This window comes from Panthera onca, chromosome E2 (assembly GCF_046562875.1).
Source record: "Panthera onca isolate mPanOnc1 chromosome E2, mPanOnc1 haplotype 2, whole genome shotgun sequence".
Lineage (NCBI taxonomy): Eukaryota > Metazoa > Chordata > Mammalia > Carnivora > Felidae > Panthera > Panthera onca.
In genome coordinates this window covers 33,458,567-33,486,540 of record NC_138353.1, presented here as the reverse complement: position 1 = coordinate 33,486,540, position 27,974 = coordinate 33,458,567, and the positions used below count along the sequence as shown (strand labels likewise).

The following is a 27,974-nucleotide window of genomic DNA, read 5'->3' as shown; positions in this document are numbered from 1 at the left end:
TCACTTAGTTACCAGTACCTATGTTTTAGGTTTGAGGCATTCCTGACTGAACTCGTCAGCAGTTTGGAGCCTTGTCACCTTATAAACTATTTACTAATTAACTTTATTATTAAAAAGTTCAAACCTACTAAAAAGTACAAAGAAGAGTATTACAACCACCATCGTATCGACCACCCAGAATTAACAGATGTCAACACGATCATATTTGCTTCAGCTCTTTTATTTATAAGAAATAAAAAAGTTAACAGGCTTATGGCTTTAAACACCATCTATGTGCTTATGACTCCCAGTTTACATCTCCAGCCCCGGCCTCTCTTTTGAACTTCAGCCCCATATTTCCGGCTGCTACTCAGCATCTCCATATGGATGTCAAACAGCATCTCAGACTCCATCCCCAACCGCCTCTCCCCACCTCACCTCCAACCAGATTCCCCTATGGTCTCCGTCTCAGTCTCGCCTGCCTTGACTGCCGCCGCCGGGTTTGGGCCACCATCACCTCCCGGGAAGATTCGGCTCCTTTCCTAACTGGGCCCCCTTGCACCTGCTCTTGCCCTAGACCCTTATACTATGTTTTCTTTATTACAAAAATCCTGCAAGGAACATCCCCCTTCATGTCATGTACATAAATATACAAAACTCACTCATCCCTAGAAGGAGGGTAGCTAGGTGGTAGGGGGGACAATCGCTCTCCCAAGATCTTCTACTAATCTGCACTCCCTTGAGCAATTTCTGAGAGTTCTTATTTCCCCACTTCCTCCTCCAATACTTCTTCTATTCAGACTTTGAAATGTTTGCCCTTCTGATAAGTGTGAAGAAGTGTAATGGTACCTCATTGAGGTATAATTTGCATGCCCCTGCCTCCCAGTGTCACTGTCCATTCACAACCACAGCCTAGTTGTCCTCGCACCAGTTGTGGGTTTCTTGATAGCCTTTCACACTCTAGCAAGAGAGAGCATGATGAATATTATGGGCAGCAGTCCTTCACACGTGTTTCCCATTCTGACTCTTCCATCCGCTTTCTATGGAAGCTCCCTTATCTCTGTGAACCTCAACTATAAAATGGGGGTCTACTCATAGAGTTATGGTGAGGATTAAGAGAAAATGAAGAAGATCAAGCATTTAACATGCAAGTGCTCGAGCAATGGTAGATATTATTAAGATTTTATGTTTGTGGTGGCGTGCTATGTTTATAGACGGCTTGATGCGGAGTCAGATATACCTGGAGTTTGGCCTCGATGCTTTAGCAAGGCATGTCACCTCTCCGAACATCAGCTTGTCATTTTTAGAAGGGAAATGATAAGTGGAAGGAGCAGGACAGGAGATGCTAGGATAGAAAGCTCGCGGGAGCAGTAGGAAGCCGTGAAGAACACGAAGGGTGAACATCATTGTCACAAATCTGCCCACAGCCCGGCCTGGAAAAGCATGGTGCAGAGGGGTGACAGAGCCCCAAACCCTGGCGAGTTGGGCTTTGGAGTGGGAGGCTGGTTGAGAGGAGCAGGGCCAGCACCCCCTTCCTCATGCGCTATGACTCCTCCCCTGCCGGGCTAACGAGATGCTTCCCTCTCTGTGATCCGAGTTCTGAAGATCTTATCATCAGGAAGAGCTTGTACAGATTTTGATAAACTGTAAGGTTCTTCACGTTTCCTTTAAATATATGTCTCTAGACATTTGTTCCATCAGATAAGCTAAGGTAACAATGCATGTGTGTGTGTGTGTGTGTGTGTGAGAGAGAGAGAGAGAGACCGAGAAAGCTATACATGCCAGGGAGTCTGGGCTGTTCTGTCTCAGGATAGCTCCAAGAAAGCCTCTTCACTCCAACCAAAATGTATACACACAGAATTTTGTTTTCCAGGCCCCCCCTTCCATTCACGGAGCTCAGGTAAAGAACCCACAACCGGTGCGTAACCAGCCTCCCAGGAGGTGGGTCTCAGCTCTGTGGATTGTAAAAATCAGGCCAAGGCTAATTAGGATCCACCTTGCTCGATGCCCAATCATCTGTGTGCTCGGCAGACTTCACAGACTCTCCAGGGCTTGTGGCTGCTAGTTAATTACACAGGACTCCAGCTCCAGGGCTGTAATTCAGTACCCACTGGGCAAGTGAAACCCTCCGCTTTGCACACGGCCCTAGAGGAAGGATGAGTAAGGTCAAAGCCAACAATTACCCACACTCATTGCCCCCAGGAGCAAAGTGGCTGGCCCAGGTTGGCTGGCAGCCCAGATTAGGGCTTTGGGGATGGGACGAGAGGCTCACATCTGTCCATTTGTCCTTCCTAAGTCCTTTTTCTTCCTACTTTCCTTTCCTTCCTTTCTCCCCCCTTCCCTCCTTCCCTCCTTCCCTCCTCCCTCCCTCCGTCTCTCCCTTCCTCCCTTTCTTCCTCCCTCCCTCCCTTCCTCCCTTCCCTCCTCCCTTCCTTCCATCAATCCTTCAGCAAACATTCAGGCCCTGCTGTGTACTAGGCTTCAGGTTAGCACTCTGGATGAGGTCAGTGAGCCAGACACACGGACTGGTCATCAGGAGCTTGCTTTCCAGCACGGGCAATACATATTTCAATAGCCGTCAGAAAAAGGGAAAGCAAGCAGGATTTCTCTAAAGGCACGCAAGTGCAGGGTGGTGCTTGAATGACCCCGAGAGTGAGTAGCTCCTTAAATTTTGTGCCCTAGCTGCCTGGTCTTGGCCCTTCATTTCTCCCAGTCTAGGTAGACTCTGGGTTCCTCACGGAGTGTTGGGGTCTTCACGCCGCTCAGGCTCACACCCCCGGGGATTCAGGGAGGTGTATTGCAGGGGCTGCTGCAGAGGGGATGTCAGGCCTCACCCCTCCTCTCTTCTATTTAAATGGGGCAGCCACTCTTTTTAAAATCTGTTTTATCCTATGCATCCCACCCACCTCCTCTCACGTAATGATTTTATCTGGGGTGGGGGTGGTATCGCAGCTAGAACCCGTAGGAAAACCATTGAACACCAGCTTCACCTTCAGGGTTAGTGGACTTGCCCAAGGGAACAGCGGCACTTGGAGATTTCTCAGTTGGAACTCTGGGCCAATGCTCTTCCTTGTTTTTTGCTCTCTCTCTTTTTTGAGTTATTATTTTTATTCTGAACGATCTCAAAAACAGAGAATAGAAAATTAAACGTAGAAACTTCCAGCATGACCAAATATTAACATTAAGTCCTATTATTCATTTCAATGACCTAAAGGAGCAAAGCAGAGTGGAAACCCTTCATGTAAACGTCCCTTATCTCCTGCCTACCCCACCACCAAACCCAGGAACTGATTTCTCAAAGTGTCGACCATGCCCACGCATGTTTTTCTACTTTTACTACATATATATGTATCTATAAAAAATTATATGGTCTTGTTTTACAAGTTTGTAAACCTCATATAAAATGGCATCATTCTCCATGTAGCCTTTTACAACTTTTTTTTTTTTTTTGCTTTTTTGGCTTAGCATTTTGAAATTTATGATTTTAACTGCCCTATAGCATTCTATTTATTATAAGACGATCTCACCGTTCTATCCTTTTTCTTATTGGCGAGCACTTAGATGTTTCCCCTTTATCGTTATTGCGAACGCTGCTGTAATGGATTGCCACATATGCATGGTTCCTTGTGTGACATGTCCCAGAGTTTCTCTGGGAACAGACTTGCTGAGCGGAAGGTCACAGGCTGACTCTACTTTACTAGATAGTCTCACATTGCTTACCAAAAGTTCATACTCCCGTGTGATCAATGTCCTCAAGGGACCATTTGCCCACGTCCTTGTTAACACTTGATATTGTCAGACTTAAGTTTCATCAGTCTGGCATTTTCTTGGTTACTGGTTTACATTCCCCTCATTAGTACTGAGGCTGAGTGTACCATTGTAAAGATTTTTGGCTGCTTGGGTCTACTCTGTGGTCCAGTGTTCTTGCTAACGCGCTGCGTTCTACGATTGCTCAGTGGGCATCGCACTAACCAATCCGACTTTGGGACCAGTTTGTATCACTTTCATAGTCACACGGCCTGTCTCTGTCTTTCCACATTACTGATTTAAAAAAAAAATTTTTTTTTTTACATTTATTTATTTTTGAGAGACAGAGCAACAGAGCACAAGTGGGGAGGGGCAGAGAGAGAGGGAGATGCAGAATCCGAAGCAGGCTCCAGGCTCCGAGCTGTCAGCACAGAGCCCGACACGGGGCTCAAACTCACGGACTGTGAGATCATGACCTGAGCTGAAGTTGGACGCTCAACCAACTAAGCCACCCAGGCGCCCCGCACCTTACTGGTTTTTAATAATTTCCCCGTTCAGAGGACTCAAAGTGATCTTGGGGGATGAGGAAGATGAACACCCTCGTACGTCCCCAGGAAGGCCACTCAGGGTCAGTGGGGAGTGGAGGGACAGCCTGGAGCTGTGTCCGCAGTCTTCATGTTCTCTGCCAGCAGTTGCTCAGGCCACGGGGGATTGGTCAAGTTGGCAAAACTCATCCTAGGCTTCTGTGCTTTATACCCTTTGTTGAAAAACTCTTCCTTCCAGTTGAAATTTATTTATAGTAAGGAGTTCTGAATTTTCCCTCTAACACCTCTCAGGAATACCTGAAGAAGGACAGAAGCAGAACTCCTGGAACGAACGTAATTCTAGAATGCCAGGGCTATAAGGGCAATAATGTGGTCTAAACCCTCTCTCAATCCCAAACCCATTTACAGATAGGGAGCCTGAGGCTCCGAGAGGGGAAGGGCCTTGCCTATCATCCCACCCATGGTGCGGATCAGCTGGGTGAGGTGATGCATCGAGGAATAAAACCTCCTGGCCTTTGTAACTCCCATGTGACTATCAAGTGTGGCCATTCGCAGAACCACTCGCTCAGATGAAGCAACCGCTTAGGGCCCCACATGGTGCCACATGCCTCACCTAGGGGTACAAAGAAGGTTTTATGGTGTAATTGGGGAGCTGAGATTCCCAGAGAGATCATTGGCGGGCATCACAGAACCATGTGCTTGGGTGGTGAAATAAACAAGGGTGTCTGTCCCCCCCCCCCCTTCTCTTGCTCTCCATTCCTTCCCTTTTGTGTCCTTCCTCCTCTACCTCTTCCTCTTCCTCCTCCTTCTCCTCCTCCTCCTCCTCCTCCTCCTCTCTCCTCCTCTTGTCTCATTCCCCTCTGTGCACACATCTTACTTTTTCTCTCGTATCTTCTCTCTCCAGGGCAACCAAGTCTTCTTAATTCACTCACTGGTGTCACTCACTCACTAATTCACTTCTCTGCCAGGGCCTCAGTTCCCCCCGAAACACTGAGGAGGTGTCCATAGCTAGATAACTGCTCAGGCCCCTCCCAGTTCTGTTCTGGGTGCTGGTAAAGAGAGAGCTGTTGGGAAGGTGCTTGACTCTATGATTTCTAGAGGGGCAGTCCCCTCAGCTGAAGTCCCAGAAAGGCAGTTTGTATTTAAAAGCATTGGGATTAGGATGCCTGAGTGGCCCAGTCAGTAAAGCATCCGACTTCGGCCCAGGTCATGATCTCATGGTTTGTGGGTTCGAGCCCTGCGTTGGGCTCTGTGCTGACAGCTCAGAGCCTGGAGCCTGCTTCAGTTTCTGTGTCTTCCTCTCTCTCTGCTCCTCCCCTGGTCACACTCTGTCTCTCAAAAATAAATAAATGTTAAAAGTTTTTAAAAAATAAATAAAAGCGTTGGGATCAAAGTCCCTTTTTTGAGAAAATTGTTCATTGTCTGCAGGCACTTTTTGGCCAGGCTTTTCCTCCAAAGATGTGGGAGGGAATATAGCAGCTCAGGACCTGTAGCCCCTGCGACGAGCTCTGCCAACAGTGGGCTTGCCAGACCTCCAACGCCAAAATCTCAGCGGGGGTGGTGTCCCTGGACTTCTGTTTGAACAGGTCCCTCAGCTAGATGGACCAATCCTCTGACCCTACAGCCCCTTCCCACCTGCCAGGGTTCCACTAATAACTTGGAACTATGGTGCCCTAGTTATTTAACTTGTGGATTACTTCAGGATAAATGCATGGTCCTCTGAAAATAATCAGATCATCCCCAATTAATGTTACAGAGAAAAAAAACAAAGACAAGAGTTGAAGGGTTGTATGGAAGGAGGATCATTAGTCTCCACAGTCATTTCCTGCGTGGTAGAGGGCTGATGACAGAACTTGTTACCCCCTCAGTCAGTGCCTGTGGGGTTACTGACCTACTGTCTTCACACAGCTCAGGTCTGGGAAGCTGAGCATGAGAACCAGGAGGGGTGGTCACGACAACCCAGCCGGGTATGAAAGCCTGGGTGTGCTAGAATTCCTGGACCAGACACAGGTCTGTGTGAGTCTCAGATGAACATTGATTTATGCTTTGATTCCATCCATCTCACTCTCTCTTTCTCTCTGGCTGGGGCAGGCCATTTGACCTCTGCTTCCCTGCCAGTAAAATGGGGATAATAACATACCCTTCTAAGGCTGCCTCTTACAAATAATTGCCCAGTTTTTGCAGGGCACTTTGAAGAAAATTGCTGTGAAGATGTTCTGCTGGCCCTGGAATTTTCCTTGGTGCAAATATCAAACAGACAAGGATGGCCAATGTTCTGATTCTGGCACTCTCAGCCGAACCATTTTCCCCAATTCAGTTGGGAAGAGAAGAAGATGGGGGGAGGGGCTGTGATCACAGCCTGGGCCTGCCTGGAATATTAAAGACACAACCCTGCCTTTGATGCTTGCCTGCAACGCTTGTTAATTTTAAAAGGAAGCGAGCAGAGGTGGGAAGTTTCTGCCTGGCAGAAGAAAACAGGCCGAGGCCAAAGAGGATTAATGTCAACTCAATTTGGATCTAGTGTGGCTTTGAAGTCCTTGGCCTGGTGCTGGACAGAGTTGAAGGACAACTCCTAGATGTCAGCTGGGTGGGAGGCAGAGGGCTGGGGAAAGTGGAGACCTGTGGCCCCTCAGTTCCCAGCTCAGCCAGGAGCAGACAGCCTTCTTCTCAATTTGGGAAATACGTTGGAGTCAACAATCTCTTAGGCTGGTGAATTTTTGGGGAAGCTCCAAATAGGGGTCTCAAACTTAAGTGCCTGCAGGGGCTAGGCAGTTAACTCCTAAGAGCAAAGTAAGCTGATTGTATGCCATAGGGAGTGGTGGGGACTGTGGCAAACACAATAAGTTTCAATCAAATATTGGGATTTGCAAATTAGGGTCAAATTTTGTTAGCTCTCTTATAGGAGATTTTACAGGAGAAATTTATTGCATTTTATAGAAGTTGAAAATTTGAATTGTGTGTGAACTATTCCAATTTTTTTATTTTTGTAAATATTTATTTTGAGAGAGAGAGAGAGGGAGCGAGTGAGGGGTGGGGGAGGGGCCGGGAGAGAGGGAGACAGAGAATCCCAAGCAAACTCTGTACAATTAGTGCAGAGCCCGACTTGGGGCTCGAACTCACAAGCTGTGAGATCATGACCTGAGTCGAAATCAAGAGTTGTGCAGTTAACTGACTGAGCCATCCACGCACCCAGAAGTATTCCAATTTTTAAACATTGGCCAAAGTTGTTTATTATTTTAAGACACCCCCATAGGCCAGAGAAGCCCACGGGGCCCTGTTTTGTGACCTCTGTCTTGGAATTCTAAAACTTTTGGGGTGAAAAATCACTTAAAATTCACGGAGGCCTTCCTTTGGTTACTATTTTTTAGAGACTTCAGACCAGTCCTTGGTTGAGGGCATCAGAATCATCCAGTAAGAGCTCTTCAAAAACACAAATTTTGGGGGATTCTGGTTCAGTAAGCGCGGAGTGGGAGCTGGGGAGGGTCTCATATTTTTTGTAAAATTTTTTTAATGTTTATTTATTTTTGAGAGAGAAAGAGTGAGTGGGAGCGGGGCAGAGAGAGAGGGAGACACAGAATCCAAATCAGCTCCAAGCTCTGAACCGTCAGCACAGACCCCAACGTGGGGCTCAAACGCACACACCGTGAGATCATGACCTGAGCCGAAGTCGGACGCTTAACCGACTGAGCCACCCAGGCACCCCATATTTTTTTTAACTCCTCAGATGATTCTGATGTGCAGAATCAGAAGTGGTTGGGGAAATGGTGACCTCATCAGTTCCTCTGAATAATTTTTAATCTTTTTTGAGTCATAAACCCTTTTGAGAAACTAAAGAAACTTATCAACACTTTCCATAAGAAAAACAAAAGATACAGAAAAAATGTTGCCTACAATATCGGGGGGTCTGAGAACTCTCCCACCCACAGCCACCAAGATAAGAACATTACTTGATGCTGGCTGGAATCCCATCTACAAGAGTCATGAAAATGGCTTCCAGGGTCTCACCTGTACTCTTCCAGTGACCGGAAGCTCATTACCTTAGGCAGTAGTCTATTCCCTTTTGGGGAGCATTGTTAGTAAAGTTTTATGGGTTTTTTTTCTTTAGGGTTTTTTTGTTTGTTTTTGTGATGAGCAAAAATCTCCTGCCTTTTTCCGCTTCTCCAGCCCCCAGCCACCTTCAAGTGCCACGTTTGTCCTCTGGCCAATCTCTCTTATTTTCCTGGGATATGGAGGGGAGAGATGCTGCAGGAGGCCGGGAGAAGCTGGGGGATGGCCAACGATGAGGAGCTGTTCCCTCTTGGGATCTGAGATGCTGGGAACGGATTCTTGACCAGAAGCTGGCGATACCTGTTCACGCCACCTCATCCCTTTACCCCCCCACCTCTGGAGAACCCCTCCATTCATCCAATATGAGATGCCAAACCTATTCAGCCTCACCATCCTCACCCTGTAAATTTCCCTGTGGCCGACCCCCTTTCAGTGGCTGACTCCCAGCCTGGAAGGTTAACCTTTTTAACACGAGTTAGGTACACCTTGGAGATACCAGATACACCAAATGAATGACCGTTTGAATCTGTTTTGCCCAGCACTCTTGCTCTGGCCAGGATCTGCTGGGCACCTGGGGGAGAGGCATGCAATATGGCATCTTATAATATTGGATATCTGCAAAATTCATGCTGTCATTTATTCATTCGACATCACCAAACACTGACCACATGGTTGTAAATGGGCCTCCAACCCAGCCTCTGACCTGTCCCCTAGCAATCGGATGCTTCCTTAAACCTGTTTTTATTCTTGACTCATCCTGTGTCTTGGGTAGAAGACATCATAAGGTCCTTTGCATAAAGTAGGATGAGGGAGGTGGCTTGTCTTTGCCTTAAACTCTTGAACTTCAAGGGAGGCTCTCCTTTTCGTGATTGTTGACATTGGTGTCCATCATCCCCCCTCTCTGCATCCACTTTGGGACTTGCTGATTTAATTGAAGCCAAGCCTCCTTTTCTGCATCTGGAAGAAGCCTCACTTTGTACTCTCATTTTGGGGTCTTCTTTGGTTGCTTTAGTCATCCGTCCTTGCCTGACACATGTATCCAGGTATAAATACTTTTAAAACCCCCCTGAAGTGTTCTCGCTCACTTTTTATCCCAGGGCTTCTGGAAAAGGGAGCACATGTGCCTGCCCCTGGCAGGATGACTGGCTACTTATCATTGGATGGACATCCACTGGGCCTGCCAGGGTCCCATTCATGCATTCATGCACACGTTCACGCCAGAAACATTTACCAAGTTCCCAAGGTTTGTCTGGTTCTGGGCTGCATGCTGCAGAGGCAGCAGTCAATAACACTGAGTTTTTGTTGCCCTCCAGGAGTTTGTATTTTAATAGGGGAGACAGAAGACAAGCAAGTAAGCACAGTCATGAATAAATACAAGTTGTGATGCGGCCTGGGAGATAGCTATAGATACATTAAGGGGAACCCAATTCAGATAAAGGAAGCCACCCTTCAACTGAGAGTTCCAGGCAGACAGAACAGCATATGTAAGGGTCCTGTGGCTGGAAAGAGTTTGGCTTTTACAAGAAACCCAGAGAAGGCCAGAGCAGCCAGAGGTAGTAACTAAGGTGGAAGAGGCAGTACAAGAGCTTTGATTCAATTGCCAAGAGGGCTCAGCGGGTTTCATGAATGAGTGAAGGAAGCCAGGTCGGAGACAAGAGGGGGCACTGGGGTCTGTGGCAAACTGGCGAACATGTGCCCTGTGCAAAGGAGGTAGCTGCTGCCCAGCTCCAGCTAGCCTTAGACCTAGTGGAGATGGAATCTGTGGGTCCAGTGTTTCCAGACCTTTTGATGTTTCAAGAGAATCCTCAAATTTCAATTTTGCTATAAAAATCTTCTGTTAAAAAAAACCAAAACCCTAAGACAATCACAACACATGTTTGAGGGCCGCATGTGGCCTGCCTGGGCTGCCTCAACTCCTGAGCTGGGTAAATGCACAGTAGAGAATTAAAGAATTGTAGAGCAGTGAGGGTCCCCTCACCCATATAGGTAAACCGAGGCCCAAAGTACCCTCAGCTTCCAGCTCTTCCTCTATTGGGTAGTTTCCTGAGAACGGGAACAACCTTTCAGGCTGATTTCCTCTTTGGGCCCCGGGCAAGGACTTAACTTTGGGGCTCAGTTTCCTAACTTGCAAACAGGAACATCTAGGCCCAGTGTGGCGGCTGCCTGGGGCCATAGTATGTGGGGTAATTAGGGTTTGAAAACCACTTTGAAGCTTCTAAGAGGAAGTACCCAGCAAAGTTCAGAAGGGGATTTCAAAGGGCTTGTTCCTTCAAGTGCCATAGACGTGTGTGTCCCAACCTCTCCTCATCTCCAGGGGGCTTTACCCAGTCGGGAAGCGAGTAGGTGGCTGCCCTTTGCTGTGGGACTCCAGAAAGCCCGTCGGTACATCCACGTCTCCCTTCCAACCTATCTTTTCCTTCCCCAATATGTTCCTCTCTTCTTCTTTGCCAAAATATTCCACAAGCCCCTTCCAGGTGCCAGTCACAGTGAGTCACAGTGCCAGCTCTAGGAATGCATCCTGGTGACTCTAGCAGCCAGCAATGGAAACAGGGTGTCCGAAACTACAGACAGAACCTGCAGAGAGAGGGTCGTAGGAGCAAATAACCCACTCAGGGGTTCAGGCCCCTGCACATTCTACATAAGTGAATGTTTCAGCTGAAACCTGAATGTTGAGCAGGAGTCAGCCAGAGTGGAGAGGAGAGGGTGGGAGAGAGTCTAGGTCGAAAGGGCTTCCACCATCAGGGGCTGGGGGAGGGATAAGGGAACCCTGAGCATTCACACACTGAGAGATGCTCACTGGCACGGTCTTGGAGCTGTCGGGGAGCAAGAGCTCCTGTCCCCTCAAGGGTCCTTGTAGCTGGACTAAGAATCAAATCGACTTGGGACAGATGAATAGGAGGAAATTAAATTTAATGACGTACAGATGGGGAATCCATACACACATGGGAATTCCCAAAACGGTCAGGCAAAATGAGGTACGTTTGTCATCCTGAACTGAAGAGATGTGGGTAGGGGCCTGGGACTTCAGGGCAAAGGAGTGCGCTTCAAAGGGCGATAAGAAGAAAAGCAGATGTTCGGTTATTAGATGTTGCCCCTGCCATACAGATGGGTGACTCAGATAAAATTTATCTCTGGTAGTAACCCTTGGTCTGGAAAACACCCCCAATTTAGATTTTTCTGGGTAGTTAAAGGAGGGGCAAAAGTTTCTATTGAGCCCATAGGGTCTTGATTGCCTTCAGCTCGAAATAATCTTCATGCCAACGTGGCCCATCTCGAGATGGCCTGCCCTCGTGCCCCTGCCCCCGCCGACACCCCACAGTCCAAGGTTGAGTGGTAGATTGGAGACAAGGAGGTGGACAGAGGCCTGCTCACATGGGGCCTTAGCAGCGAGGGCGAGGATTTACTTTTTTATTTCTTTTACTTTTTAATTGTTTACCTTGAAGGTAATAGCATAATAAGAAGTTTCTGAATTTCAACTCAAAATGAAGTATTAGGATTTGATTGCATTTTTTTTTTTTTTTTTTAGAACTCAGTGGTTATTTCCTTGGGTTGATCTCCTCTAAGAAAAAGCCTGGCAAACGAATCCCTTCTCATTCTGTTCTTCTGTGATCTCCAAATCCCCTTTCTGCACATTTTTTGTGTCCCAAGACACCAGCACCTTCCTTGAACAATAGGTACTATTGTAAATCCATAATTGTAGGGAGAACACTAGCCCCGAGAGGTCATCTGCTAAGGTCATCCAGCCAGAAAGGGGTAGAGTGGGGAATCTGAACATCAGTCCATTTGCTTCCAAAGCTGGGGCTCTGTCTACAAGAAGGGCGTGATCAAGATAATGACTGACAACCTGGCCATGTTCCCCCTCAGCCAGGTCCTGAGGTAGAAAAAGCCCCTATCTGTGGATATCTTGCAAGTGATGGAGGGAAAAAAAAAAAAAAAATCCCACCTCTAACATCAATCTCTGCATGGAGGAGGTTCAAGGGAAAGCTTAGAGGGCAGAAGCTGTGTTCTGCCTGTGTGTGAATACTAATGAGGCAGGGACGCCAGTGGCTAATTAACGAGGGCCTGACCTCCAGGGTTCCTAGGATGCCAGCTTTTGTTCAAGTCTTTTTTCCTTCAGAGAACACTGAGCTGGTTCCTGGACCGGATGCACCACAAAAGGGCCTTTCAGGACTTCCTTTGAATGAAGTGTTCTGTTCCCACCACAGCTTTTCAAAGACTGGGGGAGAAAACAGAAACTCAGAGGGACTAAGAAGTTCTGTTCTTTGAGGATGGGCAGGGGGCACGCTGCAAACTCTGAGATCAGGCCTTCATGGGCCAGGCACCAGGGGCTGGCTGGTCAGAGAGCCCGGGGCTGCCCAACCCTGAGCTGAGTCACGTTCCCAGCTCCCATGGTAAATTATCGCCCTTGGTTTACAGCTAGTAAACACAAAAGGAGACTGGAGTCCCTGGGATGGCTGTGGTCTAGATGCACCAGGAGATACAGATCCTCTTCTTTTCAGTCCCCAGAGGGGTCCAAAGAGGGCTCAGCCTGGGATTAATGCCATGGGTATCTCTGTGGGAGGGTTAGGTCTGTGGTAGAAAGTTTAAATCATTCATATACTTGCAGGGAGGGATGACAGAATAATACAAATGGCATTTAGAGAAAATGATAAGATACCATCTATGCTTGTCATAATAGAAATGCAAATTGGAACTACAACCAGATATCATTAAAAAAAAAAAAATCTATCTGATTGGCAGAGATCCAAAAATGTGAAGCGTGCGGTGTGCGGAGGCAGTGTAGAACCAGATGTGCGCATCCTGCGGGCCAACCAGGACAGCATCCAAAATGCAGGGGCGCCTGGGTGGCTCAGTAGGTTGGGCGGCCGACTTCGGCTCAGGTCATGATCTCGCAGTCCGTAAGTTCGAGCCCCGCATCAGGCTCTGTGCTGACAGCTCGGAGCCCCGAGCCTGTTTCAGATTCTGTGTCTCCTTCTCTCTGATCCTCACCCATTCATGCTCTGTCTCTCTCTGTCTCAAACATAAATAAAAACGTTAAAAAAAAAATTTCAAAATGTGAAAGCATACGTGCTTCCAGGAAGCACCTCCACTTGTAGGAGATTATCCTCTCTATGTATTTATTTACACATTGTGCCCAAAGAAGTGGGTGCAATTCATTGTAATTTTGCTTATAAAAGATTGGAAAAGGACTAAACTGTCCATGGCAATGGGGATTGGTTCAAAGAATCATGACACAGCAGTGCAATGAAATTCTAGGCAGCCCTTAAAAATACGTCTTCATATAGAGGGATCATGAAGATACATAGTGTTATCTGAGGAAAGGCAAGGTACAGAATGGTGTGCACATCAAGACACGAGATGCCACCATTTGTGGGGAGAAAGCAAGGAGAGGCTACCTAGACAGTCCACGTTCGCATACGGACAGAATACATCTGCAAGGAGACGCAAGAAACATGTAATGGTGGTGGTTACCTCTGCGAGGGGTGCTGGGGAGCTGAGGAGGCAGACTTATGCTGGAATAGGCATTTATAGCATTTGAATTGCTTTTACCAGAGGGGAGTCTGGCTGGCTCTGTTGGTAGAACATACATGGCCTCTTGATCCCAGGGTTGTAAGTTTGAGCCCCACGTTAGGTGTAGAGATTACTTAAACAACAACAACGAAAAGAACTAGGCTGAATTACTTTTACCATATCACTTTTTCAAAAGGAAAGGAAGGAAGGAGGGAAGGAGGGAAGGAGGGAGGGAGGCAGGGAAGGAAGGAAGAAAGGGAGCAGGGGGACAGAGGGAAGGGCAGAGGGACGGAGGGAGAGAAGAGGGAGAGGGAGGGAGGAAGGAAAGAAGAAAACGAGGGAAGTATAGATGGGCAAAAAGAAAAAATACTCAATGGCAATCCCGCCACACTAATAAGCACTGATAAGATTTCGGCTTATATCTTTCTATTGTTTTTGAATTAATTTCACAGTTAAGGAAAACTTACAAGATTAGTATAAAGAACTCTCATATATCTTTTACCCAGATGTGCATTTTGTCACATTTATCATTCTCTCTCTTTCTATGTACATATATATATATATACATCTTAATGTATATACATACATATACATGTTAATATATATGTATATATAATACATATATACGTATTAATATATATGTGTATTAACCATTTGAGAGTAAGTTGAGCCTTTACTGCTAAATACTTCATTATGTATTTCTGGAAAACAAAGATATTAATTTATACAGCCATATTATAATCAACAAAATCTGGAAATTTAATGTTGACACAGTACCATTATCTAGTCTGCACGTCTTAACTTAAATTTTGCCAATTGTCTCACCAACATCGTTGACTGCAATTTTTTCTTCTGCTCCAGGATCCGATCCAGGACCACACAGTTACATTTAGTTGCCATGGGTTTCTATTCTCCTTCCATCTAAAATAGGTCCTCTGCCTCTTTTTCTTTCATGACCTTGACATTTTGGAGGGGTACAGGCCGGGCCACTCAAGGTTTGCCTGACACGTCCTTAGGAGTAGATTCGGGTTTGGCAGTTTGGGCAGCAACACCACGGAAGTGATCCCGGGTCCTCAGTGCATCCCGTTAGGAGGTCTGTGATGTCAGTGTGTTCCCTTATTGGTGTCACACGTAGGGTTTTAGAACATAGAAATTAAATTACATCCAACAAGCTACTCTGTAACCTTTCTCCTTCCCCAGCGATATGCTCTGATCATCTTTATTTAAAACTTTCAGCTTTATTTCTTTTTGAAGAGACAATACAGTTGGATGGTTCAAAATTCAAAGGAAGCACAAGGGTGTGCGGTGAAAAGTCTGTCTCCCTCCCCTGAGCCAGCCCTGCAGTTCTCTCTGAGGCAACAACTGTTCCCTGGTTTTTGTGTCTCCTTCTGCTGATACTTTATATAAGCATCTGGCGAGAGCCCAGTGTGTGGTGACCATCGATTGAGCAGCATGTGGGATGCCCCCATTCACATCATTGTTTTAGGAGGGTGGCCAGAGGCCTGCAGCTTCCCAGGACCTCTTAAGAGACTCCTTTTGATCCTTCTAGAAACAGTGAGGTTTCGCCTGGAGCCCAGCCTGGCTGATGAGTTCAACCTCCTCCCTCTTGGCTCCTCTGCCCCAGGAATTCCTGCCTTGCTGAGACATTGTCCCCCCATAATCCTCACCCCAAACCGCCCTGTCCTGCCTCACTGACTGCCATCTGTGGGAACGGGCCCTTTACATGCACTGTGTCATCTTCAAAGTGCTTTTGGCTTGTTAATTGGCCACAATTCACATTAGGCTGACTAAAGATCCCACACGTTCCCAACACAGGAGGGCTGATGTCACTGGCCTTGGGAACACCTTGTTGGCACCTCACCGCAGAGAGGCTGCTGGCTCTGAGTTATAGCTGATCCTGGGAGAGGATTCCTGGCTTCACCACTTTAATGCATCTCTGGCACCCTCAGTTTTTTGGGTCTGTGAAATGGGGTCGGTGATAGGGTCATCAGGAGGACTCAACATAGGAAGTGGCCGGTGTGGGATGGCTGGTCCATTACTGTTGGTTCCCTTTACTCTCAGATGTCCCGTCCTCTACAAGATATTTCTCGTCATCTTTCCTCCACCATCCAGAGCATTTGATTTGTTCCTCCTTTAACACTGATCAGTTCTTGGCCTTGTATTAGGGTAATTCTGCCCCTGCTGCAGCCGTGAACTCATTGAGCATGGGGCTTATGTCTAAGGCATCATTATACCTCTCTCAGTAGGAAGCCCGGGGCTGGCATGAAATTCTGTAAATGTTTGCATGCCCGAGAGGCAGCATCAGGACTGTACAAGAGCAAGGGCCCTAGAGCCCCACTCTGGGTGCAGCCCCGGTTCCATCACTAATTAGCTATGGGATCTTAGGCGAGTTACTTACCTCTTCATGCCCGGCAGTACTGACCTGTAAAACGGGACTAATTAATAATAGCACGTACATCATAAGGTTGTTCTGAGGATTAAGTAAGTTAATGTGCAAAGAACAGTAGCCGCCACATGGTAAGAGCTTTATAGCTGTCGGCTATTATTATACCAGCATCTAGCAAGGGACCTTTCTCCTGGCGTGGCCTCCATAAACGTTTGTGAAGCCGAACTGACGAGATCGTATCCCCCCCCTGTCCTCACGAATACACACACTTGGCGGGTTTCTGAAATTCTACCATTCTTTTTAATTTTTTAATTTTTTAAATGTTTATTTATTTTTGAGAGACAGAGAGACAGAGCATGGGCGGGGGAGGGGCAGAGAAAGAGGGAGACACCGAATCTGAAGCAGGCTCCAGGCTCTGAGCTGTCAGCACAGAGCCCGACGTGGGGCTCGAACTCACAGACCGCGAGATCACGACCTGAGCCGAAGCCGGACGCTTAACCGACTGAGCCATCCAGGCGCCCCTTATGTTTTAATTTTTAAAAAATTTAAAAAATATTTATTTTTGAGAGAGAGGGCGAGACAGCGTGTGGGGGGGGGAGGGGCAGAGAGAGAGGGAGACACAGAAGAACAAGGATGCTCCCCAAAGCATATTGTTAAGTGCAAAAAGCAAAATATAAAGCCATGTGTCTAGTATGCCACCCTTTATGGAGTGAACAGAAGCTAGGGAGAAGGGTTCAGGAGGAGAGCACCTACCTGTGTAACTCCAGTCTTCAGAAGGAGAGTCAGAACCTGGTCTTAGGAGGGTCTCCAAGGAGGGGGTTGCATGGCAAGGACTGGGGCGGGAGGGGGACTTCCTTTTCGTTGCGTACTCTTTAAAAATACACTCTTCTGGGGGGCGCCTGGGTGGCTCAGTCGGTTAAGCGTCCGACTTCGGCTCAGGTCATGATCTCGCGGTCCGTGAGTTCGAGCCCCGCGTCGGGCTCTGTGCTGACTGCTCAGAGCCTGGAGCCTGTTTCAGATTCTGTGTCTCCCTCTCTCTCTGACCCTCCCCCGTTCATGCTCTGTCTCTCTCTGTCTCAGAAATGAATAAATGTTAAAAAAAAAATTTAAAAAAAATACACTCTTCTGTACTGTGACAAAATACACATAACTTAAATGTTACCTTTTTAACCATTTTAAAATATCCAATTCGGTAGCATTAGGCACATTCACGGGGTCAACTGTCACCACCGTCTGTGTCCAGGACTTTTTCCTCACCCTGTTAAACAATAAGTCCCCACTCCGCCTCCTCCGCCCCCTCCCCCTGGAACCTCTGTCTCGATATATTTGCCTATTCGTGTATCCCATGTGAATGGAATCATACAATAGTTGTCCTTTTGTGTCTGCCTCATTTCACTTGGCTTAATACCTTCGAGTCTCCTCCACGTGGAAGCATGGATGCGGTACTTTTTATGGCTGAATACTATTCCACGATAGGAATTTTGCCGATTTATCCATTCGTCTACTGGTAGCCACTGGGACTGTTTGGCTGTTGTGAATAATGCTGTCTGAACACTGGCGTACAGGTAGCTGTTTGAGTGCCTGTTTTCAGCTCCTTTGCGTATAATCCCCAGAAGTGGAATTTCTGGAGCATATTGTGGTTCTCCTTTTAATTTTTTGAGGAATCATCATACGGCTTTCCACAGCGGCCGCACCCCGTTTTGCAGTCCCACCGACAGCGCACGAAGGTTCCGATTTCTCCACATCCTCGTGTTTGTGCTTTTGTATCTTTTAATTGGATACGATATCAAAGTATTACCTATTCAATAACAAAATCTTTCAAGAAGCCATTGTTCTAAAGAGGTTGGGGTGCACGAGTGGAAGCACAAGACAGCAATGATGTCACAGGCAGCAGCCTTGTATTCAGCAGGCACGTGCGCACTGAGAATCCACATCATCCAATTGGACTGTCGATTCTGCATTATAATGGCTGCATTGTCACGCTCCCTCCTGGGGAAGGAGGGGGTCAGATGAAATTGTCACGCTCCCTCCTGGGGAAGGAGGGGGTCAGATGAAAGTGTTGGATCAGGCTCTCCTGACTTCCCTTCCTGCTGTATCTGCAGAGGGGATACCCAGATAGGTGTAAGAGGTGTGGACAGTGAGCCCCTCCAGGCACTTTCTCCCACCTCCCTTGCCTGCGGGCTTCCACTGGCTTAGGCCACGCAGGGGGCTGGAGGGTAGGAGGAGAGAGTGGTGAGGCTCTTCATTGCTCAGCTTCCTCCTGGCTCTGCCACCTCTGTGAATGCAGCTCCAGCCAGGAGCTCCTGGGACACAGCTCTCTTCTCTGGGGAAGGTTAGGGGTGGTGTGTTAGTTTCCCAGCGTTGCCATAGCAATGCACCATGGACTGGTGGCTTAAGTAGCAGATTTATTCTCTTACAGTTCTGGAGGCTAGAAGTCTGACACCAAGGTCTCTGTAGGACTGGTTCCTTCTGAGGGCCATGAGAGGGGTTCCCCTGGCTTCTGGGAGTGTGCTGGCCATCTTCGGTACTCCTTGGCTTATAGAAGCATCACCCTGATCTCTGCCTTCATCTCTTTACATGGCTTTCTCTGTGTGTGTGTGTGTCTGTATCCAAATTTCCCCCTTTTATAAGGACACCAGTCATATGGATTATGATACTATAACCACCTCTCTTAACTTATTATCTCTGCAAAGACCCTCTCCAAATAAGGTCACATTATGAGGCCCTGAGGGTTAGGTCTCCGACATACCTTTTTTTTTTTTTTTTTTTTTTGGTGGTGGTCGGGGGACACAATTCAGCCCATGACAGGTAGTCATGGCTGCCTCCTTATCCCGTGTTGGTTTCCTAAGTCCTGCCCACACCTCTGTTAATAGTCTCTTGGTTAAGTTTCTCACAATCCTGGCTGAGCATGTCTCTGTGTCCCGTCAAGCCTTTGTACCTTGGCCAGTTTGCTTTTGTCTATTTTTCAAGACAATAGCCCTGATCTTTGTTTCCTGGTGTCCCTGCTGGACAATTCCACAAGTGAGGGAAAGGACTTCTGTGTGTGTGTGTGTGTGGTGGGGGGGGTGGGGAGCGGGTAGGGCTCAAAATATATTATGTCTGCAGTCTCCTCAAGCAAGGAGTCATGGTAAAGTGTGCCGTGGTGGGTATGGGAACTAGGAATTCCATGCCCATCCCCAGCACACACACCCCAAGGAACCCTTGAAGGGTCCACCTGGGAGTGTTTGGCATAAAGAAGCCACGGAGGGAAGATGATACATCTTCAAATACCCCAAAGGTCATGTAGTCAATCTGTCTGTTTCTACAGAGAGACGTAGGTCAGTCTAATATAATGAGTAAGAGACTATTTATGTAAGTTTATATAAAAGATATATATGTATATAACATATAAAAAATATTTATACACATAATGTCAGTGAGAGATTTCTGAGGATCGTGTTTAAAGGTAATGGCCTCCATGTGAGCTGTGAGCATCTCAATCATGGGAAGTATTCAAATAGGGGCTGGATGGTCAGAAGCTGGGGCTGGTGATCTCTCTGCCCTTTCCGACTGGGAAATGCCATGACTGTAGAATTGGGACTTGGAATTTCTTTAGCCGGCTCTGCCACCTGAAGATATGGTGCTCAGATTTGCAAGGCTGCACTGTGCTGTCGGCTCTAGGGATTCATACCAACATAGAAAAACTCCAGCTTCTAGAGCAGGTGCCCCAGCCGTTGGCTTCCCACCAAAATAGGTAATTACAGAAGCTGAGTCAAGCTTCAGCCAGCGTCTGATGCTGCCCACACCCAGGTATGGCTCCAGGGGGCTATAAAGAGCACACTCCTTGGAAACTGGAACAGACTCCAGCTATCAGCTTTGATCTGTGCCCAGGCGGGGCGGGCTGGGCCAGGAGCTGTTCCTCTGCTCCTTGGGTGCTGGGCTTACCGACTGCATTTGAATCCTGCTAGACCAAATCTCTTCTTTATTTCCCTAAAGAGTCTCTAAATGCAACTTATTGAATCGGTCTTTAGATAACTAAGGATGTGAGGCAGAGCATTGCTTTATTGTGTTATGAAGTCCTCATATGTCCTCATGTGTGGAAACGGGAATCATTTCCTCATGGCTTCCCTTCTCTTCGGGAGTCTCAGGCCCACCCAGAATCGTATTCAGAATCATGCATGCCCAACATCTCAGTCATGGTCTTTGTGAGTGTCATGGTGTAAAAACGAGAAAAAGAAGGAGGCACCGCTTCTCAGTGCTTCTTGGTGCAAAACCAAACAATCTATTTTGAATTTTTTCAGTGCGAAGAAGTTATGTAGGCCAATGCTATAGGGATGGGGATGACAAAGCAGGGTAATGAGAGAGAGAAAGAGAGAGCGCCCCAGGAGCTCCGGGTAGGCCTCTCTGAGGAGGGGTCCATTGAGCTGAGATTTTATTGACACCTGGGAGCCAGGCTTGACAAGATCTGGGGGCAGAGCACTCCAGGTGGAGGGGGCTGTAAGTGCAAATGTCCTGAGGTGAGGCCACACTTGGTGTGGTGGGGTGGTTCACAGACACCAGAGCTCTGTAGGCCAAGTTAGGATTTGGGGTTTTATGTGTCATGGGAAGCCATCGAAGGCTTTAATGTATGGCAGTGACTTAAAAATGGATTTGAATTTTTTTAAATTTAAAATTAAAATTTAGATTTTAAAAATTAAAAAAACCCTACTTCCTCGAGGTATATTTACATGCAATAAAATTATTTTAAATGTACAGTTTGATGAGTTTTGACAGATGTGTATGTCTATGTAACCACCACCACAATCAAAATATATAACATTCCTATCACTCTAAAAAATTCCCTTGTGCCCTTTAGAGTCAGTCCTCCTTTCCAGGACCATCCCAATCTCCAGCACTATGCCAGACTTCCTGCAGACTCTTCATCCAGTCTCCCTAATGTTACCATCTTATATAACCACGGTACAACTGTCAAAAACACAAAATTAACATGGGTACAATGTTACTAACCAATCTATAAATTCTAGTCAGACTTCTCCAATTTTCTCACTAACGTCCTTTTTCTCCTCCAAGATCCAAGCCAGGATTGCATTTCCTAACCATGTGCCCTGAACCTGGTCCACTCTGTGACAGTTTCTTAGTTTGTCCTTGCTTTTCATGATCTTTGGCAGTTTTGAGGAGTTCTGGTCAGGTATTTTGTAGACTGTCTCTCATTTTGGGCTTATCTGTTGTTTTCTCCTGATTAGACAGGGCTTACGAGTTTGAGGGGAAAATACCACAGAGGTGAAGCCCCGTGCAGGATAACGTGACTTACCATATTACTCATCGTGGTCATTCAGTTGAGATGGCATCTGCCGGGTTTTCTACCAGTTCGATGACATGCATGGGTGGTGGGGGGCGGGGCAGATGCAAACTGGAGTTGAAATTAGTTTCTGCATCTGAAAAATGGGGATAATATTACCTATCTCACAGCACTGCTGGAGGATTAAGTGAGATCATAATATGAGTAATTTAGCAGTCTGCTACGTAGTGAGTGCTCAACAGATGTTAGCTTCTATCATTAGTAGTAGTGGTGGTACCTTTTCTCCTGTCTACTGACCAGAAGGAGCAATTTCTGTTGTTGTTGATTTTTTTAATATGTGACATGCTGCTAAGTAAATGGCTTGCAATCTGATTCTTCATTTCCTCACTTCTCACATGTGTGACATGGGCTAACCGGAGACCCAGATGGACAGCCTCACCCCCATGGCCCGCAGCAGACCCACTGCAGTCACGTGATGGGAGTCAGGTGATGAAGGGTTGAAGGAGGGGACATCTGGGAGGGCTGCTCGTAAAGCGTTCTTACAGAGCCTGGCCCTGTGCTGCCCTGCTCTCCTCCTGCCCCTCTGTGCTCTGAGGAGAGATCCTAACGGCCACTGCCCTTAAGTTTAGGGAAATTTCAGACTGGGGTCTTTTATAGGCGGGTTCTGGGGCAGTAAGGGTGGGGAGGGGCTGTGGATCTGGATCTCTGAAATTCACAGACATCCTCCACTCACACACTATATTATCCTTTTTTTTTTTTTTTTTTTTAAGAGAGAGAGAGAGAGAGTGAGCAGGGAAGGTAAAGAGAGAGAGAGGGAGACACAGAATCTGAAGCAGGCCCAGGCTCTGAGCTGTCAGCACAGAGCCCGATGCGGGGCTCGAACTCATGAACCGCTAAGATCATGACTGGAGCTGAAGTCGGATGCTTAACCGACTGAGCCACCCAGGCGGCCCTCGCACACTATTTTAAAGTGTGTGTGTTTATTACAAAAGTACAAACTTGCTGTGAAAACAGCAGACATCACAGTGCACAAAAGAAAAGTCCAAAGTCCTCCTCCAGGGGTGCCTGGGTGGCTCAGCTGGTTAAGTGTCTGGCTCTTGATTTCCACTCAGGTCATGATCTCACAGTCGTGAGATCGAGTCCCGAGTCGGGGTTTGTGCTCGGCATGGAGCCTGCTTAAGATTCTCTCTCTCTCTCTCTCTCTCTCTCTCTCTCTCTCTCTGCAAACCCCTCTCAAAAAAAAAAAAAAAAAAAGGTCCACCTCCAGCTGGCCCCCTGCCCCAGTCCACTGTCCAGAAGTCAATACTGTGACTGACAATGGGAGGCCTTCTGTCCCAAGGGTCCCTCTCAGCTGGCCTCTCTCCAGGCCTGTAATCCAGAGTCCTAAGGCTCACAAACCTCTGTTCTTTACACCTGCACACCCTCTAGTGGGAATGCTTCACATAGCGAGGTGAGGACGTGGGTGGGGGGCAGGCAGGTGGCAGGTGTGGCCCAAGACCCCTGGGAAGTGGGCATCCCAAGATGGATCTCACCTAGTTTCCACCATACCCTTCTGTCTAGCTAGGTGGGTTTTTCCCCCCCAGGGATAAGAAGGAACCAGGAACAATGCTACTTGCTAAAAAAAAAAAAAGAAAGAAAGAAAGAAAGAAAAGACACCAAATTTATTACAGTAGCGATCCTAACGAGCCAAAGGCAGCTTTCCCACCGAGAGGTAATAAGCCCATAATGCGATAAGAACCATTTATGGGAGCCCTTATTAAGTGCCAGTCATGGTTTTACTTCTATTAATTTGTATAATTATCACAACACTCCCCAGAAGTAGGACTATGGATATTTCTCTTTTGTAGAAGAGGATGCCGGAGCTCAGGGAGTTCACTGCGGGAACAGTATGTGCAGTGGTTAGTAGTTCAAGCCCTGGAGCCAGACCACCTGCATTTGCTATCCTTGTTCTGCCACTTACCAGCTGTGTGACCTTGGGCTTGGGTTATAAACCCCCTGTGACTCAGTTTCCATTCTTGTAAAATGGGGATGACGACAGAATCTGCCTCCGAAGCTGGCTGTGGGCATTAAGTGAATAAGTGTGTGTGTCAAATGCTTGGCACAGAGAAGGCACTCAATAAGTGTGTACGTTAGGATTCATTGATGGACCCGAGTCTCAGTGCGTGACTGGTGGAGGAGGAATTTGAACCCAGTTCTTCATACTTCGAGACTTGTGGGCTCATGCACTATGTAGGGCTGCCAACCTAGAGCCCACCAGCAGAGCCCCAGGTCTCACTGATGTGAAGATAACAGGAGTCTTCCCTGAAAAGCCAGTGATTCCTGGGGTGGAGAATCATTGGAGGTAGGGAACACTCTGGGACTGCTGGTAGGGGGAGAGGCCTCTCTGGGCCAGCCTCTCCTAGCTGTTGTTCCTTCCTCCTTGGAAAAGAGCCTCCAAGTCCTCTGCTCTGTCCAGTGGCAAAGAGGCAAAAAGGATGGGGATTATCTACCCTTCTGGGGATCCTTGCTGAGTCTAGTTAGGATTGTGATCCAAAGACTCAAATATTCCCAATATGGCAAATACTCCCAATAAATACTCCCTAATTAGGATTGTGATCCAAAGACTCAAATGCTCCCAGATACTCCCCATATGGCAAATGATGTGATTTCCCGGACCCCTCCTAAATGTGGTAGCAGATATGACTGTCTGGAATTATGATGTCCAGCCTGTCCCCAAAGATGGGAGGGAGTTATGAAATGAGGGAAAGGACAGTCCAGGCAGAGGGTAAATATGAGAAAAGGTAGGGAAGCTAGAGACAGCAGCAGAGACGGGATCGAGTTCGAGGCAAGAGGTGGCAAAAGAGGAGGCTTGCAGAGGCCAAAGGTGGTCAGAATTTGATTTCCATAAGCTGTCAAAGAGCTTGAGCTCTCTTTGGTAGAAAATGGGGAGCCACTGAAGAGTCATGAAGGGAGGAGGAGACAAAGGAAAAGTTTTGTCATCTGTAAAATAGGGTAAAATAGTACCTGCCTCTTAAGGTTATTATAGGATTGAGTGGGATGATCCACATGAAGTCTCAGAAATGATGGCATGGGGGCGCCTGGGTGGCGCAGTCGGTTAAGCGTCCGACTTCAGCCAGGTCACGATCTCGCAGTCTGTGAGTTCGAGCCCTGCGTCAGGCTCTGGGCTGATGGCTCAGAGCCTGGAGCCTGTTTCCAATTCTGTGTCTCCCTCTCTCTCTGCCCCTCCCCCGTTCATGCTCTGTCTCTCTCTGTCCCAAAAATAAATAAACGTTGAAAAAAAAAAAAAAAAAAAAAAGAAATGATGGCATGTAGAAGATGCTCAATAAATGTCAGTGATGCTGCTGCTGCTGATTGCAACGTCCTGTTAGGAAGAGAAACCATAAAGGTCCAGGCCACCAAGGCAGTACATAAAGTGAGTGAGGCTTCGCTGAGTAGGTGGAGACCAAGGCCAGCCTCACAGGGCAATCCAGTTAGACATGGACTTGTCCACCTGCTAAGCTCCTCGGTATGGCTCACAGCCCTAGGTGATGTGACCTCTTTCTCACTCACTAGGTTCCAGCCACGTTGTCTTCTTCCTGATCTTCGAACATGCCCAACCTGGGCCTTTCCCCCTATTGTTGCCTCTGTGTGGGAAGCCCTTCCCCCACACTTTCTAATGGCTGCTGCTTTCTTGTCATAAAGATCCTAGTTCAGGTTTCTCCTGAGAGGCTTTCCCTGAGGCCTATCCAGCACCTCAGCCTTATGACCAGACAAAATGATCTTACTTGCTTTCATGGGTAACGTTTGTTGCTCCCTACGTCCTCTAGGTTGTAAACTCCACAGGGGCACAATTACATCTTTCTTGTTCACTGCTGTTTTCATAGGTCCTCCGACACTGCCGGGCATATGGAGACCCTCGATAAATGTCTGTCTGAAACTGATGGCCTGAAGTGATCTCTAGTAGAGATTCATGCCTTTCAAGCTGTTCGTGGGAAAGGTGGCCTATCAAGCTGAGATCAGCTATTAGCAGAGTGGAGTGGATTCAGTCTGATGACAACTTCATGGAAGTAGGGTCTGGGGGTGGAGGGGAAGGATACTTCACAAAACAAAGTAAATTCTGATGGATGAGGGCAGGGGGACAAGCCCAGGGCAATTCCCACTACGGGGAACTCCTAGGAACTGTGATGTTTCCCTAAGTGACAGGAGAAGTGGTAGGGCAGAAAAGGGCTGGGAGAACTCAGAGGCAAGGCCTATCAGAGGAGGTGCAGAGGTCCATTGTCTGAGGTCTGACATTCCATCAAGGATCTCAAATTCAGTCCTTTGACATGATCTCCAAAAGAGGTTGTACCTAGTCACAGACACACCGGTAGGCTTTAAGAAAGATGTTCATTTGTACAGCTGTAATTACAAAACCCAAGTAACAAGAACATTTTAGAACTCATCTTTTAAGACCTACTTACAGCATCTGACACTGTTATTTTCCTTCTCCCTCTCTTCACTTGGCTTATGGAACACTATACTCCTGGTCCTCCTTCCTCAATGGCTGCTCCTTCTCAGTCTCCTCCTTTGGTTTTTATTAATTTCATCTCTCACTTTTAAATGTCTATCTCCAGAAGGCAGCCAGAGGGAGCTCTCAGGGCCTTTGTACCTGCTGAAACACTCTTCCAGGCTGAATGCCTCACTTCAAGTCCTTGCCTAAATGTCAATTGTCAGTGAGGTCTCTTCCCAGCCACCCTATTTAGTACCCCACTTCCTCCAACCCTCTACCCCTCTTTCCTCCTTTAACTTTATAGTTCTTATTACCAAATGACCTACTACATGTATTTCTTGTTTAGTGGTGGTCTCTGGTGACAAATATGTTAGTGCTAGGAGAGCACCAGTGGAGTAGTAAACGCTATGTTTACTGCTGTACCTCTTTTGTCTAGAACAGTGCCCGACACACTGTGTGCTTGAATGAACGATGAGAAGTTTTGTGACGTTTCAATTATGCACGTTTTCATTTAAAAATATATAGGGAATTTTACAAGCGGGGCCCTAGACTATTTAAACATGAGAGTCTAAAGCGTGATTAAAAATACCCGGAAAGGATCGTATAGTTAGTGCCGGTAACCACTGTGGTTTGCCTCGACTAACAGTTAAGTCAAAAGGCAGAGCAGGCATCCAAGACACCTTTTCTTGAATTAATGACCCTTTGGGAGTGCGGTACTAGTGTGTGGAATCTGCAGGGGTGCAGCTTGGTTGTGGTGCTAGGAGAAGCCCCGGGGGTGCAACAGCTCAGACCCATTCGTACAGTGGGATGGAACTGGGTCAAGTTAACAGCAGCAAAACACGCAACTCCACCAAAGAAAGCGAACCAACCTCAGGATCAGGTTCTCGGACCACGCAGGCGCAGAAGGACCCGGGCGGAGCCTGCGCAGCCGCAGAAGAGGCTCGGCGGGCCTGAGCGGCCACAGAAAAGAGCGGGCGGTTTGGGGGCCTCCTAGATCCCGCACTGTTTCGCGCCAGGTTTGAAGCAGCTGAAGACGGGCTGCTCTGGTCCCCGAGCCCCGCACCGCGGCGGGTGAGGCCGGCTCCGCTACGCATGCCTCGGGCGGCGAGCCCTCTTCTGAGCCATCATGCTGCTGCCTGTGTTCACCCTGAAACTACGCCACAAAATCAGCCCCCGCATGGTGGCCATAGGGCGCTACGACGGGATTCACCCGTGCCTGGCAGCCGCCACCCAAGCGGGCAAGGTAACCGCTCCTACCACACCGAGCCCGGGTCCCTAGTGTCCCCAGGATCTCCGCAGGCCGCTCCGATGCGACCCGCCCCTCACCCTGCGACCCCGCCCCCAGCCACGGTTGCCCGGCGACCGGGCGGTAGCGTCGGTAGCCGTCCTTCCCGCGCAGAATAAGGAAGAATAATGGGGTCTCGCATGAAGGGCTTTTTTAAACACTTAACTTTACCTGTCTTCAGGCATTTAGACTTGGACACTGTTGGAGTTCCTGTGCAGATAGGGAGCTTGGGGAAGAAAAGTCCCCAGAAGGGAAGGGGCTTGGTCAGGGTTAGGAGTGGTAACCCACCCCAGAGTTGAGTCCAGGGCCTCTGCCTGTCACTCTGGAGCTCCTTTCACTATTTTATATTGCCTCTCGAGCCAAACAACTTTACAGAAAAAAAGGAAAAAAAATACAAAGACCCCTAAGTTAAACAATTAAAATTTCACCTGATCTTTATTCATGTACATTTATGTCTTTTCCTATAATTTATTCGCTAAGTACCCGTTAGGCGCTTACTATGTGCCAGATGCTGTGCAAGGTGTGGGAGTCACAGAGGTGAAAAAGACATGGTCATTTAACATTCAGGAAACTTAACACTTCCCTTGTGCTAGATGTTGGGGATTTGGAGATAAAGCTGGAATCCCTGCTTTCACAAAGCTTATAATCCTGCAGGGCTGCAGACAAGGCAAATCAAGGCACTGATGGAGGCATGACCAAATACATGGAATACAGTGACACCAAGCGCA

General features: G+C 47.6%; 1 protein-coding gene and 1 long non-coding RNA gene across 5 annotated transcripts in view; one reads left to right on the top strand and one right to left on the bottom strand.

Moving 5' to 3' along the window:
• Positions 1 to 27,974, top strand: part of BBS2 (Bardet-Biedl syndrome 2) — a 68,523-nt gene that overhangs the window by 7,190 nt on the left and 33,359 nt on the right. For 2 of the 3 annotated variants that reach the window (XM_078438728.2, XM_078438727.2), the window contains exon 1: positions 26,918 to 27,204. In XM_078438728.2, coding sequence (XP_078294854.1) covers positions 27,088 to 27,204 — 117 coding nt within the window. In that variant the 5' untranslated portion in view covers positions 26,918 to 27,087. Of the gene's footprint in view, positions 1 to 25,356; positions 25,470 to 26,917; positions 27,205 to 27,974 lie in introns of those variants that run through there. The other variant, XM_078438729.2, reaches the window with a different exon arrangement.
• Positions 201 to 26,937, bottom strand: LOC144614604 (uncharacterized). Of its 2 annotated transcripts, none has more exons than XR_013552466.2 (4): positions 26,831 to 26,937; positions 21,506 to 21,629; positions 2,970 to 3,100; positions 201 to 2,124 (listed from the first exon to the last, which is right to left on the bottom strand). It is a non-coding gene; the product is annotated as an uncharacterized LOC144614604 (long non-coding RNA). The 2 variants fall into 2 exon arrangements; XR_013552465.2 differs by having other exon boundaries at positions 2,970 to 3,091.